This window comes from Falco biarmicus, chromosome 15 (assembly GCF_023638135.1).
Source record: "Falco biarmicus isolate bFalBia1 chromosome 15, bFalBia1.pri, whole genome shotgun sequence".
NCBI lineage: Eukaryota > Metazoa > Chordata > Aves > Falconiformes > Falconidae > Falco > Falco biarmicus.
The window spans coordinates 2648779-2670331 of record NC_079302.1 but is presented as its reverse complement, the minus strand read 5'-3'; the positions used below and the strand labels follow the sequence as shown (position 1 = coordinate 2670331).

The 21553-nt window shown below is 43.2% G+C and overlaps 1 protein-coding gene across 3 annotated transcripts in view; it reads right to left on the bottom strand.

The window, feature by feature from the left end:
- GALNS (galactosamine (N-acetyl)-6-sulfatase) overlaps positions 1 to 21553 on the bottom strand; it is a 48901-nt gene that overhangs the window by 4621 nt on the left and 22727 nt on the right. For all 3 annotated transcript variants that reach the window (XM_056360473.1, XM_056360475.1, XM_056360474.1), the window contains 3 exons: positions 21112 to 21214; positions 12408 to 12529; positions 1389 to 1506 (listed from right to left, as the gene is read on the bottom strand). In XM_056360473.1, coding sequence (XP_056216448.1) covers positions 1389 to 1506; positions 12408 to 12529; positions 21112 to 21214 — 343 coding nt within the window. The remainder of the gene's footprint in view (positions 1 to 1388; positions 1507 to 12407; positions 12530 to 21111; positions 21215 to 21553) is intronic.

Genomic DNA, 21553 nt, shown 5'->3' with positions numbered 1-21553 from the left:
CAGACGGCCTGAAATCTGGTTTGAGCTCGGCCAAGCACTGGAGCAGTCATTAGCTGTCTCTTCTTGGGGCTGGCCAAGCCTTGGACATGGCCATAGCAAAAGCAGAAGTGGCAGCCCATGCTCTGCAAAACTTCTACCCAAATGAGACAGAACAAGGCACGCTCAGGGAGAAGACTGATCCTCAACAGCCCGGTAAAGAGGACTGGAGTACGGGACAATGTATGGGACCTCCAGTTCAGCACTTTTTCCATTATGCAACCCAAAGACACTGTTTGTTGACAAACAGGGATACCAGATGTTTTCACAGCACCTAAACACACTGCACCAGGGTAGCCACAAAACAGCAGAGCACGCCTACAATTTATGAACAGTTTCGGAATTGGAGTTAGCACAGAAGAAATGCCTTTCCAGTGGAGGTCTCTGGCAGAAGCCAGGCACTGGGGAGAGTGCCTGAACCCAGAAAGTCCCAGAGGAACACAGAACAGTGTTTATTAAGGGAAAAGTTGAATAATGAAAGAAAACAACACAGAAACAATGGTCCTTCAAATCTTTTTCCTACTTAACTTCCAAAAATAAAAAGATGTGACAAAGCTAAAAAAGATCTTTGCCTTCTTACTAAGGAGACACAGCTCCACATTTTGTACTTTTCTGGCTGGCTGGCGATAGACCCTAAGCAGCAAGCACTGTTTGTTTGTTTCAGAAGATTATTTCAATGTCAGAAAGATTTTGCCTATTACTATTTTGTGTCAGTCTACAGGCACATCCCCTTAGACTACACAAACTCTTGTAATCTGACAACTTTACCTCCTACAAACTATCCAGTTTCTTTCCCAGGTTCTCAACAAACCAAGAAGCATTTGACAGGAAAGCCAAACTGTAACTTTCCAACGTGCAATTTGAAACAGAAAACAGAATTTAAAATGCTTGTTGCGTTTCAAGCCATAAAGACTTTGGAAAAGTCAGGCATGGGTGGAATTGGAAGAGTCTGAGCAAGACCAAACACACACATCACTGAAAAAGAGCACTGTCCCAGTCCCACCACTCTAAACACAGAGGACTTCTGAGGTTTGAAGAAGGAGATTAGAAAGAAGAAGGATTTACAGCTGTAGATACTGCCATACCTCTAAGGAAGGAAGCCACAGAATTTATCACAGCACATTGCTAGACTTCCCAGACCTAACCCCACTCTGTATGAACCTTCCTATGCCACTGTGTTCCACAGGTAACAAACAGGCCTCCTCCATGGAACAGCCAGACAGCCCTTCAAATGGGCAAGTGTGCATCTCCTCTCCATCCCTTCCCAACATTAGGTAACATTTTATAAAAGCCTTTACAAAATGTATTTGCAGCTAAGGATTCTCAAAAATATTTTTGCTTTAACCGCTCACCATGACAGCCTTGTCGCACACATTCAGCTGCGGCTCCCCTGGCACCATGGTCGCCTTGTGCTGCTGGACAATGACAGATATTCGCTCCATAGCCCTCTGGTATTCATCACTGGCAAAACTAGAACATGAAAAAAAACCCCAGACGTTATCAGTAGGGCTTCATACATGGCATCATTACAGTGTTCATATCACTAAGCAGGGTCAGAAGACTTTTCCTGGGTCATAGTAAAGGAGTATGTAAACATGCAGTGGATACTAACTACCCACATGTTCCTAGGGGAGTGAAACATCTGGGCTGACAGAGTCCAGCTTGGCTGGGTCTGGAGGCTGTGGGTCTGAGATGCTCTCCTTAGGGCAGCAAGGATGGCAGGTGGCTTGCCTCCCCGAAGCAGCACATGGCTCCTGGCAGATCATCTCAGCATGTGGCTTCAACTTTCCAAACTGCCGGCCCCAAATGCATTGCTTCCTAGTTGGGCAGATATGCTGCAAGCTTGTGGTGATTCCCGAGGAGGATCTTGTTGGCAAAGGTGGCATGTACAAAGAAGGGTGCTTCTGGGGTTGTCCATAGGCTGTGCCTTAAACAATTATCAAGGGAGACTTGCTAGAACAGGACAAACACCTTGCCAGACACATTAATACACAAACAAGTTTACTGAGACAATCCTTCCAGTGTATCACACAAGAGGTCACCCAGCTCTCTGAGCATTCATCCTCCACTCTTCCAAGTGCTTTTCTGTAACACGTGCATCACATAGAAGCATTTATTGCAGGGAAAACAAAGGTAATATCAATATTTTGTTTTTCAAGAGTGTTCTCAAGCTAAGGGGTTCAAACACAACCACCGGCTAGTAAAACTTCATAATCACCAAGATTAACTAATATTATGCAAACAGGAAGATGAAGAATAAGAATAGAAGTGACTTGTCCAAGACAAGAATATCTCCTTCATTTTGCAACATCCCAGGGTTCTGCCCCATCTACATTCTTCCATTGCAGCTTTTATTATTCCAAGCTGGGACCCATCTGTTATGCTCCAAGCCCTCATACAGGGTTATAAATTACCCAATATTTATCCACCCGATTACTCCAGTAGGTACTTGTTTAAGTGGTTCAGAGTGTACTTCACTAATACTTCAAGTATTTCTAAAATGGAGGATAACTACCCAATGATCTCATTTTGTCCATCACCTTAAGAGTCACTTAAAAAACAGAGAGCGGCAAATTACTTCTGAAGATAAAAGAAACAATGCAGCCTGGTCCTGACCTCGGGCTCCCTTTGCTTACAATCCAAGCTGGCCACCAGCCCCACGCTCCAGCTAATTTCCTTCTTTGAAAAACAATCACATTTTAAAGCCCAGCAATGTGCCAACAGTTTCCAGTAAACCCTATAAATATCACATCTCGGCAGCCATCCAGAGAGAAGCTGATTGTGGGGATGGGCCTGAGCTTTGCTGATAGAGAACCGGAAGGGAATTTGAAATGACAAGCTTGAGCAAACTAATCTGTTGCTCTCACACCCAGCTAGCTGTATCCTCGTGGAGAGGCTATCACCGAGACCGCCTGTGTGATCTGTACGGACCACCCTGACATTTAGACTGTTCTTGCGAAGCTCCCGAATTTGCTTGCTGCTCTCCCCACTCATCCCACCTTAGCTCTCACAGCAGCCAGCTGCTTCCTCCTGCACTGCCCCAAAGACCACTGAAAAATGAGGGACAGGCAGAAGTCTGGGAGCTGCCAAAGACCATCCATCTCCGCCTCACACCCTGCTGAGGACAGGCAAGTCAGCAATCACTTGGCTCAGCCAGTGTTGCATCCCGGTGGCACAATGGCCTTTCAGTTTGGTGAGATTTTATCTGGAAGCCCTCTGGTCGCATTTCAAGTTCACAGGATTGCCCGCCCAGCAGCATGCTTGAAAAAAATCAAACCCGATTTTTAAAAGAGGCAGAGAGGGTTTAAAGCTAACCTGTGTTGACACGCAGAGGACAGCGAACATGGGAGAGCCTGCACATGGAGAGAAAAGGCTGCGGAGACAAACACACCGAGGGAGTCTGCCCAAAACCGCAGGCGAGTACCAGGGATGCACACAGCATGTTGGACATCTGAGCTGGAGACTGGGTGAAACGGGGAGCCAGAAACATTTTAAAGCCTATGCAGTCTAGTGATGGAAACAGAGATGAAACACAGTTTAGGGAGACACGTGTATTTCAGTGGTTTTGATTTCTAATGCACCTATTGTGCCATGATTTGAAAGCTCTTGCAAACCTGAGCTAATCACATCTTATTAAGATCCTCATATTAAGGATTAATATGAATTAATACATATTTTAATCAATTGTTAGAGTATAACAGATACTCTAGATATCAATTACTTAATGCTTCCTACTGCTGCTCTTGTAACTACGTAATGTGTTTATTTCTGTCACATACTTGTGTCACCTCTCCAGCATTTAAGAACTTCTTTTAGAAGTGGACCCATAAGATAATGTTGCTGCTAACTAATTAAGCTCCACGGCATCTTTGCAAATATTTAAGTGCTAAAGAGATAGCCCAATTTCATCCATCGAAATGGCTTTTCATACATAGGATTCCAAATTAGCTATAATCTGGACAGACCAGTAGAAAACACAGCTGTGCTCTGGATGAAAGATAAACAATATGTTGTCATGACTGCTGCTTTTTGCTCCAAATATGCCAGTCCTGTTGCAACGAGAAAAATCTTTTTGCTATAATCTTAACTACTGCATTTATCCACAGCATTGTTGCTCATTAGCAACCTAAGACACGTGAATGCCGCAGTATAACAAGTAGGCTCGAGTCATTTAAATCATCTTATTGCTTTAATTCCCATGTTCAGGACACTCCTGGCTTTTTCAGCTAGCTCAGCAGTGACAGAAAATCTTGGCCTAACCTCAGCTCCTGGTGTTTTTGAACTGCTCTCCCCTGCAGCTTCTACACTTGTAGATTATTTCAGCACTTAGCATAGGCTGAACGACTTCCCCAAAAGCATGATAGAAACAGCTTGGCACATATAAAAGACTCGCCCTTCTCACATAAGTACAAAGCTGGCTAAAGCTGAAGAACACGTATAGATTATGCTCCAAGTCATACTGCTAACCTATAAACCTTGTCTCAGTAGGGCTTAACATGCTCTTAAGCTGGCTAAACCTGTTGACACTAGCTTAAAACATATCCGATTCCAGCTGTCTTCCTTGTGGTGAAGTACACGACAGCGACAGACCCCGAGTGCCGTAAGGTGTCATTCAATACTGGAAGATCATCACAGATCGTCTTCAGATGCCTCCATTGATCACATGAACAATCTTCCTCATCCTGACATGTACCAAGTCTCTATGCATAGCAGGGGACAGCAATGCCTGCAGGATGGCACTGGTCCTGGGCCAGCATTCACGTGGTGCTGGCAGTGGGGCTTGGTTTTCCTGACTTGGCCCCATGCAGATCCCCATTCCTCACCCCCGAGGAGCTCAGGTTTTGCTGAGACAAACCTGTTTAGCTTCACAACATGCACCAAGATCCATGATCCATGCAGTGATTTATAACGTATTTACTGACTGTATATAGGGGGTTAAAACTGCCTCCAGCCCTAAGCAAGAAGTGCATTTTGAGACAAAACCTGCAGGAGAAGAGTGCCTTTAATCTGTATGTAAGATAGAGATAATTACTTCGTGGTAATCAGTCTGAGTTGTTAACAGAGCTGGGAACTTCTCCTACATGGAGTTCCATCATTTCCATTGCGTATGCAGCGCTGGGCTGCCAGGGCAGGGCTTGCTACATTCTCTGTTCCAAAAAAAGATGATATTATCTATACAGATGTTTGGGCATTATTGTCTGCATGAGGATCCAGACCTCACTGCCTCCGGGGCATGCTGCATTTTGTATTCTAGTTCAACAATCCTGAGGAAGGAGAGCTGGGAATAGCACTGGAAGAATGAGAGGGTGAGCAGGTGGTGTTGTGAGGAGTTTGCTAAAAGAGATCCCCCAGCGTACATGAAATTATTCCACACTCAGAATGAGCGAACAGAGTGGACAAAGTCCAGGGTCATTACACTAATTGACACTTTACCTCCGGGAAGTCTCTGGAGATCCAATCAGGGCTGGATTATGAACACTGGGTCCCAGGCACAGGTGTGGCCTGTGCTTCCTTCATTTAGTGTAATTGTGCCTTGGCAATCTGTTCCCATCTCCTCCCTCCAAACAACTCCAGTGTAACCTGCTCTGCTATTAACCCCACCATGCCCTACGCTGAAATCCAGGTTCAGAAGAAGAAGGGTTTGTCTCACACGCTACTTTTGGTGGTAGAGCTTGGGTTTACTCTTCCAGTCTTTCACTTTCAGGTCTGCTAGCATCCTGAGCTGTAAGGGAGAGGGCGATTCTCCATCATCATAAATACACCCTCAAACAGATCAGAACTGGAGCACGTTGAAGAGCCTTTTCAGCATTTTTTGCAATCTGGATCTTGGTGTTTTATACCTTGTCCTGATGATTCATGTATGGGCACAGTGCAGTATGTCTATCCTGGGAGTGACAGGACCATGTTGTTATTGAAAGGAACGTAACAAAATGGGTATTATATAGTGCGCTTCATGGAAACCTGACAGTGGGCTCTTAATAGCAGCTTTCAGATTTATAGCATGTTTTACCAGATGCACACAAAGTTATGGGAAAAGCATAAAACATGGGTAATTATTTGCATATTTTACTTCCTTCCACTGGAATTATTTTCATTAAAAACATTATTTTTAATTGTGAAATACACCCAGATTCAGGTAATTTGATTTTATAGGTTATCAGTGCTTTGAGGCTGCTCAGCCCTGTAGTATCCAAGTCTTGATCTTGTCTTATTATTCAGTCTTCCTCACTTCCTCTCTTCTATTACCAAGTTTACTTGCAATTTAAAGTCTGCAGAATGCATGAAGCAGACAACAGGTTTGGGGCTCTGCTGCTGAAACGTGGCAACTTGCAATTACTGGAGAGACTCACAGGGCCAAAGGAAAACCAACAAGGAATCAAAGCAAAGTCTGAAGGGTGCCCCATACCCTAATCCACCTCTCTGGTCCAGCAGCATCTGCAGGACCCAGATGCAAATACCCCCAAGAGGTGTGCGGCATGTGGCCAGTCAGCCACACAAATACTTGGAGTGCTGATGATGCCTCTCACCTGCGTGGATTCTCTAGTGGTATCCACAGCCTTCCTTGCAGCAAGAGGATGTGATCACGCTGACCCTCCTATCTCATCATCTATTTTCATGGAAACTGGAACTCCTCAGCTTTGAGAATCTTGCTTTTCTGTTGGATTTCACTGTGAGCAACCACATTGCAGAGGGGATAAAGGCAGTGACTACGTAAAGCCTTAGTCTCTGCGTGGAAAGGCAACAGAAAATAACGACGATCCATCTGACCCTCCTGCCAGTTGCTTCCGTGGTATTTTTGAATCATAATTTAAGCAGAATTTTCTTCAGGCTACTTTCTTGAGGCTGTAGCACTGCCTGGGCCTGTCTCTGAAGAACACGATACCCATTTCAAACTGCATTTTGCATTTCTGAAACTGGTTCATATGGCTCTTTCCTTCTAATATTCCTTTTTATAAAGCATCACTCTAGTTTAGACAGTTACTCATCAAAACACCTGTGGGCTGCTGGTCTGCCATGATTAAGCATGAGTTACAGGTTGATCAGCTGGCATGCCACAATGCAGAGTGCTGATCCCGGACTGGGCAAAGAGCAGCTATCAGTTGAGACAAGTTTGCCTCCATTCTTTGTCCCCAGGCTACTGACTGTTCTCTGCAGACATATTTTTTTCTTCAGCCCTCTTCCCCCCAGGGCTGGCTATGTACTGGCTGTGACACCTGGCTTGCGTACTTCTGAAAACCTTGCTGCGTCCAGCCCCTGCATGGTTGATGCTCCACGTTTTTACCGGCATCACTGAGGCTCTTTATCCATAGCTCTCCATGGTTTCCACAGTTCTAGGAACACCTCAATGCCACCTCTTCTGTGGCAGCAGCTAATTTGTCCCTGCAATGCAGCTGGTACAATTTCCTCCTTTTTCAAGATGAGGAGTCAGCATCTCTCTTGGGCAAGATTCTGGCTTTTTGTTATACACATTTTTTTCCCCTGTTCTGCACCTTCTCTCTGTTCCCCGTAGTGAGGTTTCTGCTCTGATCAGGAAGGTGAGACTGGCAACTTCTCCATCAGATCCTTTCCCCTTTAGCTTCCCTTCAGGAGCTTCTTCCCTTATTTTCTGGCTGCATAACCAGTGCAATTACCTCTCTGATGATTTCCTGGATTTTCCATCTGCTTGAAATAGGCACTTGTGAGCTCTCTTGTTAATTAATGTGTTCTAAAATAATTATGTTCATCAACCAAGCCTTATCGCTTCCATTTTTTCCATAATAGTAAAATCTATCGCCCTAAGTAAAACACAGGTATTTTGATGTTCAAAAGTTAGTAAACTCAGTTTTGAACAGAGGCTAATCACTCAAAGCAGAAGTCACTACTAATCTGGAGTATCAACAAGCTGTGAGCATGCTGTACGTACTTGTTACTAAAGCTTTGCAGCTCTTGCTCAAACTGACAGAATTTCAGAGATTTCTGTTATAAATTATCTTTGCAGCTATGGAGTCTAACTCAAAACACTTTCTACTTCAGTCTGCATTAGGTATTTTGTTAACTGTATCTTAAGCTGTGCCAGCTTTTGCTATATATTATTGTGTTCTTCCTGACTGGCAATGAAATATTTTAGTAAGGGTGTGTATAAACAGTAATCTGTGACTTGGGTAATAAAACTGACAACTGGTTGTGAAGATGTTACTAACAGATAATTTTACTGAACTTGTCACATATGGTTTGAATGAAGAAACAAGTTCCCTGCGTGGTACTTGGTGGACACACAATATCCCAAACGTAACACAATTCAGTAAAGGAAAAGACCCATCAGGTCTTTCAGTTCTGCATTCTGATAAATTTGGTAACAAGGGCACCCCACAGTTTGAGTGGTTTTGTACGAAGCAAAAACCCCTAGTAATTGCATCTAGGGAGGAAACAAAATACTGCTTAGACTTGGGGGAAATGCTTCTGCTTTGTGTGCTGCCTAACATGCAATCTTACTTTATTTTAAAGTTGAAAGCTACCTGCAGGGCTTGGGGTGGGGGGTGGGGGGAGGCACGTAAAGAGACAGATCTTCTATCTCATCCTACATAGATCTAGTCAACCGCTTGGATGACAAAAGATACAAAAGGTTCACTTCTCACTACAGAAGGACCAGATAACAAGGTAACTCTTACTTATGTAACAGTGCAGTTACACTACCACTACACAACCAAAAGGAAAATTATTTACCAGTAACCACACTTCTTTGACGTATATTACCCATATACACCCTGGTATTGCAGGTGTTCCTATTACAGTCACCAGTCACTCCAGATGCCAGTTTTGCTTGGTCAGTACCTGCAGGCGCATTCATGCCCTACCTCACCCTGCAGCCACATAAATGTTGAGCTTGTCCTATGATGCCAAGTTTCTCTCAACGCTAGGAGCCCAAAGTCCTGCAGTCCTCAGAAGAGTCCTCCTCCTTCCAAGAGGGAGGGAGGTAAGAGGTTGGTAGTGAATGTATCTGATGCTAGCACTGAGCATGTCAGTCCTGAAGGTCAACTACAGGACAGGGATCTTGCTCCATCCACTCTGTTGATGTGATGTTGTAAATGTGCTGTCACCTGGGCAAGCTCAGGCAGTGTAAGAACCGTAACATGCATTTGGCACTGCTATGAATCCCAGCTAACAAAAAGCAAAGTCCATGGATTGGATTGCCAGGGGGAAGTTCCAGTCCAGACTGTAGAGAAACAAGAGTAATTCTCTTCTGGGGAAACATCAGTAATTATCTTTCAAGGTGAAGAGGTAAACACAACTGTCCCCCCTGGCAGAAGCTGGGGTCCGTGCAGGAGGCAGTCCAGCCAAAATCAGAGGGGCAATAGCAGGAAGAATCAGTTACAACCCTGTTGGGTGGGTCTGTTCCTAGAGTCAGATGTGGGTAGGGATGTATGTGCAGCCTTACATGAAGGGGAACATAAGTGCAGGGTGCCATATGGCTCCGAACTGCCAGACGTGTCCTCAACATGATGACAGGACCTGCCTGTAATTGCCTGGCCAGTTTTTCCACTGCATGAAAAGTGCTCCAGTGGGAGATAAGCTTTTGCTGATAGTGTTTCCAGGCAGGCTCCAGGAAATCCAGTGAACTGTGACAGGAAGAGGAAGGACTTGTCCTGCTTCACCATGAAACCCAGGGAACTGAAAACTTTACATGCCGTCTCTAGATCCTGAAGGACTTCCACCTTCAGTGATCCCTTTAGCAGCCAGTTCTCCAGCGAAGACTGAAAAGGCCAATCCCCACGTTATTAGATGAACTGAAATTGTAGCCTTGAAAAAGTCTCTAAGTGTGCACAGTGTCACAACCAAAAGACATTTCAGATGAGACTAGCTGAGCATAAGCACGCTGCAAGTCAAGAGCGTTGCTGCAGCTGACTGATTTGTCAGACGCCCTGGCTCGGAGATCCCCTACAATCCTAGAACAGTCCAAACACATAAGCAGTAAATCTCTCTGGAAGTGAGATGTGATGCCTGGCCTTCACGTGCAGCAATGAAACCTCTCACTGGTGGTTTTGCATGTGACCCCACTCCAAACTAATGAAAATCAAGAGATATAACAGATTATTGAAATAATTTTAGGAAGAAAAGTCTACACTAAAGTAAGGAATAAATGAAATCAAAATTGAGCAAAAGCTGGCAGAAAGAACAAGGCATCAGCGTGCTATGCTGCTGTTCCACAGCAGCAGGAAAACTAATAAAATCCAGTACAGGTTTAACAAAGCAAAATGGTAAAAGTAAATTACATAAAAGAGGGAAAGGTACCAATAAATCGGGGGTGCAATGCAGAATTTTCTAACTGCTTTGGCGACATAACAATGCACCAGAGCAGCCATGCTGGTGAAGGAGCTGTACGATATGTCCTGTTCCTCCAGGGCTGCAGGAGGGTGAACAGAGGAGCGTGGCTAACACAGACTGCAAACACACAAACCTAGGGCTGCAGCACAAGCGATATGAGCACACCCAGCGTGTACGGACAGACAGATGCACGCTTGGAGGAGAATGCTGGATTCCCTTCTGAGAAACATTAGTGTTGGGACTCCCAACAGGCTGTCTGCCAAGGGGGATAATTAAACCAAATAAAAATACACAACAGTAACAGCTCCACAAATGAGGATAATTAAATTACCACATTTGATATAGGAGACCCACTTCCCATGAGTTTTCCATTGTGACCAGAGAGGAGACAATAGCAACAGAACGTGCTGCAGAAAGGAAGATTCATTTACTAAAAAGAGGCTTTCTGTTAGGGTCTGCATATTAAACATCACAGCTTTCCATAATCATGTCATAATCTCACCATAAAATTCAATCAAAGCAACAGCTTGTGAATGTCCAGAAATCAATGGAACTGTATGAGAAACGATTGCAGATCTAACACTGGAATTTATTTCAATGCTCAGTCCATGGTGGTGGTAAAGAACATCTAAATAACAGGGAAGCAGGTGTCCTGCCAACACCTCTTAGGGAAGAGACCCTTTCGCTCACATTCAGAGGAAACACAAAGAGTAGGCGAACTACAGTTCACTTCATGCTACCCATTTGTTTAATTTTTGGAAAAAAAGAGGTCACTTCTATCCACTCATCTTCCTAAACCAAAACAGTTGTTAAACTGAACAGGGGACAGTCTTATCTGGAATCCCAACCCAGTAATGTAGTTTCACTGAGCTGAATTCAAAATATAAGAGCTGCAGAATTTGCTTTATTTATTAGTGCTGAAATGCAATAGAAAGCAAGAGCTAACGTTCTGGGCTCCTGAAGAACTTTATACACTGCATAATGCACCTCTAGGGTGCTCATCTGTTAAGTGAGAGAAGTGAAAATATTTTTCCTCTTCTCCTCTCTCTAGTGAAAACACTTAGTGGACAGCACAGGCTCAATTCTTTTGAAAGCAATGGAGCGAGTGTATCCACTCAATTATTTAAAACAGTTGAGTAATTGCAGTCCTGTCAGCTCAGAAAACATCTCTCTGTTAAAGCTGCTGCACAAACCCATTTCTGTGCAGGCAGTCACAGCAGCACTACTTTTTTCTTTATTTATTTCCACATTCTCCAAGTTGGAGACACCGGTGAGGGATGAGGCTGCATGCCCCTGTTTACAGCTAGTTTTGCTGCAGGGTAAAACTCAGTCAGTAGAAGGAAGGAGGGAGGGAGGTGGGGACACCTTGGGAGCTTTTTTTGGAGGTGGCAGGTTTATAAGTGGGCTGTGCTGGCTGATGACTACATAAATCCCTACAGAAATCTCTCAGGGCATGGTGTGTGCCAGAGATAAATATTACAATAGTAGGCTTATAGCAAAATGGATTCAGACAGCCAGGAGAGTCCAAGGATGGAACAGGATTGGGAAGAAAGTCCTCTTGCTAAAGAAGCTCTTCTCTGGAGAAGCTCCTTTAGCAGGTGCTAGGAGATAGGAAGGTTACCACGTTTGCCAACCACAGATTCCAATGCACAGAGGAAAAACACGGCAGTGTGCAAAGACCACTAGTAATTTCTTCCCTAGCCCCAAACACACAGAGAATCACAGCTCTGATGCGCATGCTTGCCAGCACCACCACTTTATTCCACAGCTGTCCTGCACTCAGTCCTGTCCTGTCCTGTCCAAAAGCATGCAATTTACAAACCTTTTTTTTGGGTTGTAGGATACAGAACAAGAACAGACTGACAAGTCAAGCCATGGACACGTGCACATCCATATAACCTGATCATTTGAAAACAAAGGGTTGTTCCTTTCATTTTACTACTCTCACCAGTAATGGCTTTCTGGGACAGTTTTCAAGCAGATTGCAAGAAACAGTTATCAAGGCAAATTAATTATACAAAGCATATGCTGACAGTGCTGAGTTTCCACGTTTTCATTAACTGGCTCACCTTAATGGGTACTTCTCTCCAGGGTCCCTCCCCAGGTGGAAAAGAAGTGGCAGGGTAGTGTGCTCCTCCTGCGTATGTGTTGTCACTCCAGAGACATTCTGCCCGGGACAGAAATCAATGCCCTGCGGTGAAAAGGAGAAAGGTCATCAAGGGTGAAGCAGGGGAGGGAGCAAAATTTTAGCTGATGCCACTTTCTTCAGCACCTTGTTCCAGCATACCCACAACACCCAGAACTATTTTAAACTGAGAGCCCACTTCAGTCTGCAAAATGGATTCTGATCTGATGGTGTAAAATAAGTTGACAGTGTTGGCATCACACTGACGTAAAAGCTGAAGCAGGCCTTACATTCTTGCCTTATAAAAAAGTAATCTCTATAAAATATTCATTAAAATGAAATGGCAAAACAAAAGACAAAGAGGTGAAACCACTTAATCATAAAAATTCTGCATGTGGAAAGTTATCTTCTCTTTGGTTTCTATGGCTCTGAAATAACACAGAGAGCATCGGATCACTTGGCAGTTCTCATCAAAAAGCAACAGTCCCAGGGGGAAACATCCAGCCAAACCAAGGGGCATCACCCTGAGAGGCAATGGGCACCTGCTAGCCTCCCTGAAAACAGCTTGCCAGCATCTGACAGCAGACCTGAAGGATCTGTTTTGATGAAGAACAGAGCAAATCTGGATAATTTTAAAGAAATGGGTGCATTTGTTGATCCGATTCATAGCAAGCTGTTACTGAGGCACATCGGGGCTGAAAGAACTGTATTGTCTGGAGATGTTCCTGTCACTAACATTCAAGTCTACAGGGTTAGAAGCTGGGATAATCCCAGCAGTGGATACGCAGGGCGCAAGTACTGGGACTCTTCCTTTGCTAGCAGCAATGGGTTAAAAGTACTTGCCGGCCACAGAGGGACAGAGCGAGCCACCTGCTCTAAAGTCCAGCGCAGCAAGCAATCTGCATCTGCCCTTGCATGCCTTGCCAGGCTGCATCTCGCGAAGCCCAGCCAGTTATTAGCCAGGTGTCGAGCTCCCTAACCACCTAGAGCCTGGCCTGCAGTCTTGAGGGCTAACAGAACCCATTTAAGCCCTAGGAATAGCAAAAAATGCAAAGCACTAATTTCACTGAATGGCAAATAAAGCAGGGGGCCCCATAGGCCAGCAAGGACTAGCACCAAATGAACTTGTTAAAGCTCAGGTTTACAATTCCAGCTAACATGCTGAGCTCCTTACAATACCTCAAAATGCCCCGAGACACGGACACAGACATGGAGAGAAGGTAAATGGGAATATTTCAATGGAGGTGGGAAAGCAGCTCTAGCATTTGCTTATAAAACAAACAAACTGAAAAGGCTCTCTACAGATGTTGGTAGGATTTGATTGGCAAACAATTTTCTAAAAATATCCTGTGTTTTTAATGGACAGCTGATCAGTGGAGCAGTTAATATTCTGCTTTTCAATAAAGCAAGAAGTTTAGAAGCCCATGAAATCCCATTTATCTGCACAGAGCTATAGATTCCTGAATCACTGACTGGAAAAATAAGAGAGTTGCTTGATAGGTTGTAGTGGCCTACTAATAATGGACTTTAAATGGATACAAAAATGATTGACCTTTCCACCTTGCAATGCCACAGGCCTCTGAAACACACAGTGAAAAACAGATTATTTTTTTTCCTCAAAAGGAACGGTTAATGAAAAGGTATCAAAGCCTACATAACATCCAAATTATAATTTGGATGCAAATCAAACAAGCAATTTAATTAAGAGCCTGCTAATTGGTACAATGCTCTTCAGCTGCAAATGCTTTAGTTTGAAAGAAGATTTTAGTCTCTTGGGTATTTGTTTATAGAATCCTCTGTTTACATTTTATCTTTTGTTTCCCATAAAGTCCTTGTAGCTGAGACTCCAGCACACAGCCCAGGCTACATCCCAAAGGCTCCCAGGAAAGGAAGTGCTGTGACAACTTGCCTGATGCCACTAGCCAAAAGCTACCTGTCTTTCTAATCTAAGCACTCAATACCCTTTTCAGAAGTAGTCTATTGGGGAAAAAATAAAATAAATTAAAAAATAAAATCAAGCATATCGTTTTATGATATTGATAAATAAAACACTTAAAATATGGCTGAAACCACCTTTTACATTTCTAAGGCCTTTCTATATTCATAAATAAAACTGACTATTATTATTTTTACATACTGTGTAACTGCCAATATTCAGCCCACAGAGAGAGTTTAAATTATTTTCTACCTGCTCATCAACAAATGAGCAAAAAATAAGACATAAAATTATATTCTTACACCCCTCATCAAGGCATTGTCCTGCATCAAAGTAATACATTACAGATACAAGTATGAGCCTAGTCTTCTGTCCCTTTGACAGAAAAGAATATTTAATTTATCATCCATAGCTCTATGCCACTCTGTTTTGTAAGTCAAAGCCTTTTCAGTTCTCAGGATGGGAAGAGAAAAACCAGCTATACCAGTGAACTGAAAGTCTGAGGTCCCCAAGTCTGGATTGCTTTGCTTTTCTGGAGCAAAACCAGTGTAAAGTAAATCTGTTTGAGATTTAAGAAATATTTAAAGATGAGACAATCCACACTCTGGAGCATCTGGACAATGCCTGTGGTTGTTTGGGAAGCATGTAAATTTGGTCATGTGTGGTACTGGGAGCTGGGGCAGAGGGACATGCCAAAACTCCTTGTGTATGCCTTGGGTAGGAGAGGAACTGCCTTCCAGCTCTGCTACCCCAGCAGGCTGCGGAACAGGGCTGATGAGGAAGGGGACTGTCTTCTAGACGATAATTTTAAATCATGTCACCATTTAGGATCATTTCTTGCCCTTCATTAAACAAAACTTTTTTACTTTTTTTTCTTTCTTTTTTTTTCTGGGTTTTTTTTGGTTGGTTTTTTTTTGTTTTTTGGTAAAAGCCTGAGCCGACAACGTGCCTTGTGGACCCAAGAACACTGCAGGCTTTAACAATAAATGCAAATGTGCCAGGTTCCCAGCAGCAGCAAAAGCCTCATCATTCCATAGGCTGCAGAGGAGCTCTCCCCATTTACACCAGGGGACCAGCTTCAGCTCCCTGGCATTGTCAACAAGATGGCAACTTCACCCAGAAATAAAGATATGTTATGTCTGAGAAGAGCAAAGAGGTAGCTATGCCTGCCCTATCACCAGGATAATAAACCCCAAACCAACTACCACTTCATCTGCTGTTATTTCCTTCAAGCTAGTTATTTGTCAGACTGTTAATGACAGTATGCAGGGGATCAATAGCAAGTTAAAGCACATGCCTAATATTTTACTTTGCACACCATCCACTGTAATTTGCATGTTCACAGGTAACACTGATCAAACAAAGTAGAAAGATCACTCCTTGTGTTTAAGCAAATTCTTGGAGCTTTTTTCCTCAATTACAAAAGCATGAAAGCCAAACCAGAATATCCTATCTGGAGTGCCTCGATGCCTTCTAAGGGAGCCCATAAAAGAGCATCAGATGGCAACCAGAAATAGCTTAGCTCCTGCACCCAGTCTCTTACACAGGCGCAGTATTTTGTACCACTGTGCAGACGTGTTTGCTGCAGGACAAATTCCAGCAATTATTTTAAAAAAAACCCCAAACCCACATTTCCTGCAGATCAGGTAAACCTTTCAGCGAGCACGTCTTTCTGCCCTTCTCCCCAGCAATCATGTAACCTGGATTGTTTTTCCGTTCCTAAAATCTAGCAGCTATTGGTTGCACAGCTTATGCTTTAATTTCCAGAGCAAATGGACCACAGATGCTATGTCAATATAGACATGAGACAAATACAGCTGGTTGCCAGTTTGGGCTCTCCGCCAAGCGATGGAATCACCACTTGTGTTAACGTAAGCCCTCTGGCAATTCGTCACACTGGCGCTATCCCAGATCCCTCCGACTTGACAAGCGGCTGCAGATTTTGATAGTGGCGCAGCAAATCTGGGGTCTGTCTCCTGGTCATGTCTCCTCATTCCGCCACACAAAACCCAGAGCGGCAGAACTGTATTAATATTGGAAGGAGAAAAGAACAGCAGTTAATTAAAGCCAGGAACGTTGTTTCTCGCTGCTTGCCACAGCATTGGGTAAGTGGTTGTTCTCACTCGCCTGGCAATTCCCAGCAAAAGCCTCCCAAACTGGATCTCTGAATGACCAGACACCTGAAAGTGTGACTGCCAAGCTTCAACCCTGTTGAACAAAAATTGCTTCTAATGTGTTAACTGTCTGGAAGAGACCCCAGAAGATGGGCAGATCAGCAAGGCTCCAGCGGCTCTCAAGCAGAAGCGATCAATGGCTAGCTCATATGCTCAGAAGACCACAATCAAATGTCATTATTTGTGAGGTTCTACTTGACTTCACATCCCCCTTGCAGAAAAGGCTTTATCGATCCCTTCACGTAGAGGAGAAGGGCAATCAGACAGACTGCAGCAGGAATAACCCCTTTGGCATTTTACATTAAAACAATAGGGTCTTCTGGCAGGCACCTACACCAATCATTTAAAGACACAGGAGCTCTCATGAAAAACCACTGAAGACTACTAACAAGATACTAAGCTGACAGCAGAAAGGTTGATGTTATCAGCCACTCTCCAACAAACTGAAGGGCGTTTTCCACATTTTTTTTCTTAATTATTTTTTTCCTTTCTTGCACCACTGCTCTTGGAGGGCACAAGAACTATTTTCTGCTGGATAGTCTCTGTGGCAGGCAGAAGGAAATTTCCTTTCTCCTGCCAGCTCATACTCCTGCCTCCTCTACATAGCATTAAATTAGGCAATTCCTGAAGGACTTGCTAACTACTCAGATAAATCCATAGAGAATACTCATTTTTTCCCCCTGCTTTCAGACCTCTCCTGAACAAGGAAGGTGAAATGTACCTCTCCCTTCAACCCAGTGGACAAAATAATTCATAACAATGCAGACTCGGCGTGCGTATTTGAGGAATGGGACGCTGTGCACCTGGCATCATGGCTCTGGGCACGAACAGCAGTAAAACAGAAACGCCAAGTTTGCATGATCTGTCATGCACTTTGCAATCCAGTTCAAATTTGGTAATGAACAAGCATGACTTACAGGTTAAAAGGACGGATGGTGAAAGCAACAAGAACAGCATTTTACAGGAGACTTCCAGTAAAAGTCCTGCGTGTTACACCATACAAGAGAGGGATCTCCCCAGCTTTATCCTTAGTTCTTACTTCCGCTCCAACACACAGTGCATGGCTATTTTTATCACTACTGATTTTTTGCTACAAGAAAAAAGCTGGTCAATGATGGCGGAAAAGCTTATGCACTGAGATCCACCAGTCCTAGAGCAACAGGGAGTCAGCCCTTGGGCTGGAGGAAGATCTCTCTCTCCCCACCAAACTATTTACAATTTTTCTACTATTTAAAAATATAAACACATTTTTCAAGCAATGTTTCCTTTCATTTACCTCTGTCCCACTTCTCATGTCTTGAATGTCAGAGATGTCAAACTATGTAAACATGAGCCACCTATATGAAAGGAGATGGAAGCCAGGTAAACAGACCCAAATAAGCATCCTATGCAACCTACAGGACAATGTCCCACAGAGTGCTTACACTCACTTGCTTCTGTTGAGTGAGCTTTCCCTTTATGCTTTCAAGAGACTAACCATTCAAGAATGCAAGTTACCAGAGCAATCAAGTTAAGCCAGCAGAAAAGACAGCATCAAGGTATCCTCCAGCACTGAGAAAGATTACGAGACTTTATGACAGGAGTCAGACTAGAAAAAAATTGCTTGAGGGTTAAAAAATAAACAAACAAAAAATAGGAAGAACAGAACAGCACACTTCATCTTTGTGAAAGATGACAAATTTTAATCCCAGGCCATAAGGCAGAGGATGCAGACCAGTAAGGGCATGTTAATGTCATGGGAGTCTAAGATGACTGTAAACCTGTGTACTGCTTGCATGGGATCGTTCCAGTGTAAATATTCCAAGTGCCATATGGAGAGAAGCATTTATATCCCTTTCTGCTTTGCTAGGCTTTGCTTTCCGTAAACTGCGTCTCTCCGGTACATTTTTATTTGTGTATACATATTTTATTACTTAACTAACTTATGCCACAATGAAACACATAGCTTTCCAGGTTAGAGGCCAAAATTGCACACATTCCTTCTAGTTAATCCTGAAAGACCTGGTAGTCCTAAACAGACCCAGGACATGCACCAATTTCATATTTTCCAATATCAACATGAAAACATGGTTCTGGCTGCTTTAATGCTATAATCTCATCTAAAAGTCAAACAAAAACTCACAGAGTGTGCATTAAAAACAGCTCAAGTTTTCTGTATCAATGATTTCCCACACTGTCAATTAAGGGAATTCTGAAAGTGAAAGAAGGTTTGGCTAAAACATGCCATGTATCTGTCAAAATAATGAGATACTCAACTACCCATAAAACAACCCTCTTAAAAATTTGCAGACAGCTGTTTTGACACATCTGGCCAACTTCAGATCTCTTTCAAATGGGTGACATGCCAACCAGATACACTTGTTTATTCCACGTCTGAGTTTGGACCTTCACACAGAGAGAGTATCATATTTGGAAGTTTACTAAGTCATCACACTGGATTCACAATATGGTAGGAACCCATGCTAAAGATCATACAACAAGGCCTCATTAGCTGAAGTTCTACTGGGATAGCAAATCAAACTTATCGAACGGCAAACCTGCCAACAGTCAGAATTCCTAATGCCGCAGACGTGCTTGTATTTAAATACATTTTTCAAATTAAATTAGCAAACAAATTGGCCTTTTATATTCTGGCAGCGTAACTGTAGTCCAATATCAATACAGCTGGGAAAACCAGTCACTAAAAGAGGCAACTGTATTGTAAGGTGAGATTACAGGTCTCCTAAAACAGGACTCAGAACTGTAGAACTGTCCTGCATTCTGATTTATTCCTATTTTTAAACTTGCAAGGTTTATAATTAATGGCTTGAGGACATGAGGAGAATTGGAACAAATTTCAGTCTCGGCTTCCTCTGCATGTTGTTAATGGCTAGCCTGTCCACTAATGTGCTCCAATTTTACCCACATCAACCACATGTGATACAAGCTGCAGGAAAGCAAGTGAATTTTTAATAATCTCTCTGATGTACAGTATAATTGCTGACTTTTATCAGACAGTGGTTAAACAAAGACTTAGAAAGAAATAAATATTCCTTAATTGCACAACTGCCATTGCTCACAGCAGGAGAGCCTTTGAAATGAGTAACTGGTCCCCATTATCACAGCTACACACATACTCAGACATATACAAATAAGTTTAGATCAACGCAGACGTTTATTTATTTCCCAGCTAGGTAGGTAACTGTGTGTATGTGCTTATATGACAATGGAGAGCAAATAACGTGTGACATTATCTTCCACACACATGGGAAAAGCATGCCTCTAAGCCCATTCATGTACCCATACACACGTACATGCAAGCTCCCAGTGTGTCTCACACAGGGAAAATCCTCCACACCGTGCCTCGTGTGATATATGGGTTTTACTTGCATACTAACCTAGACAGATATGTTATCTCATTTTAGCTGTGTAGAATTAGCATTGAGACAGTGTGCAATGCATTTCTGGAGCCAACCTTCCTCCTCCTTCCTCTGTGTAAAACAGAAACTTTGATTCCTGGAGCATTACAGTCTTAAAAAGACAAATGCACATATTTACAGCCCTGAATGTAAATGACTCCCTTGGAGCTGATGTTTCGTTCTACCCCCAGGACATCCCAATGAAAGAAACCATGCACTTTTATATCGACAAATGTCATCAGCACTTATTTCTGCACCTGTGATGCCTTGAGGACCCACCATAAGTTAAAAAAAAAAAAAAAAAGACATAAAAAAAATCATACAAACAATCCCTCCCCAATACCAGCCTGCTGTCAAAATTGCTGAGAGCTGTGCCATAATGCATTTAGTTCATGTCTAAAGGTATAATCAGCAAGGCACATGTGTGAACCTGCCATTCAAGAAATGCCCCAGAGTTTAGTACACAAGTCTGAGGCAAGAAAGATACAAAAGAAGAAAAATAATAGTGCTTAACATCCAATTGTGAGAAGATCAGCCAGGAAATTACAAAAGCTGTGCTTATTTGGCAAATAAAATGTAAAACATCTTATAGTGTGATATGGGCTCACAAAAATGCTGATAATAGATTAAATACATGTACTCTACTGTTTTCAACAACCGCTGTTCTTTCCACTGTGCCGTTCCTATGGCTTTCCTTTTCCCATTCAAGGGGAAAAAAAAGCCAAACCAACAAACCCATCCCTATTCCATTTAAGTAGTTCAGGGCACCAGGTCTTCTGTACTAGAAATTGTAAGATACGTGATCAATTCAGCATCGGACTCCAAACTTTGTAAGGGTACACATGAAAGCTCAGAATTCCACAGGGAAAGAAGCTGAATATTAAGGGGCATTAAGTTCTGATTAAAGGGAGCACCCCTCAGAACAACCTGGACTTTGCTCATTTTCCTTCACTTGTCTCCGATTTCAGTAGAGGGGTGACACCTCTTCACCAGCAGATCTGGTAGCTCTTAAGAGGCTGTGAATAATAGGCTGGTTTGCAAGTGCCCCAGTGACATTCCCCAAATTAAAACTTTGCTTTAAAGGGTTCTTTTTCCCTGGCAGAACCAAGGAGACCAGGGTGCAGGTCAGTGTCCTGTTACCTTGCTGTACTCCTCCCAGGAGTTGCTCCAGGTCCAGTAGTGAGCCTTGTAAAGCCCGATTCTCACCGCCATCATCTCGTTGCCACGATAATAGAATATGGGCCTGAGAAGGAGAGCAGAGCTGCATGAGAAACGCCAACACACTAGACCCAGGCAGCCACCACTGCAGCAGCCTCGCTGATAAGGGAGACAAACACTTTAATGGTGTCTGACTTCCGATTCGGCTATCAGTCAGAAACAGGCTGCCTCCTAATAGTCTCTACTGCAACGTTTTCAATTAACATTTTTTAAAGTGTTCATCAAGTTGAGAGCTCACACAGCGCAAGAATGAAACATTATACAGCTTGGCTGCCAGTGATTGTTAATCCTTGAACTATCAGACCCTGTTATTTCCTATAGAGCATGCCGATTTAAACACCAAATGTCTCAGAAGTGGCGTGTG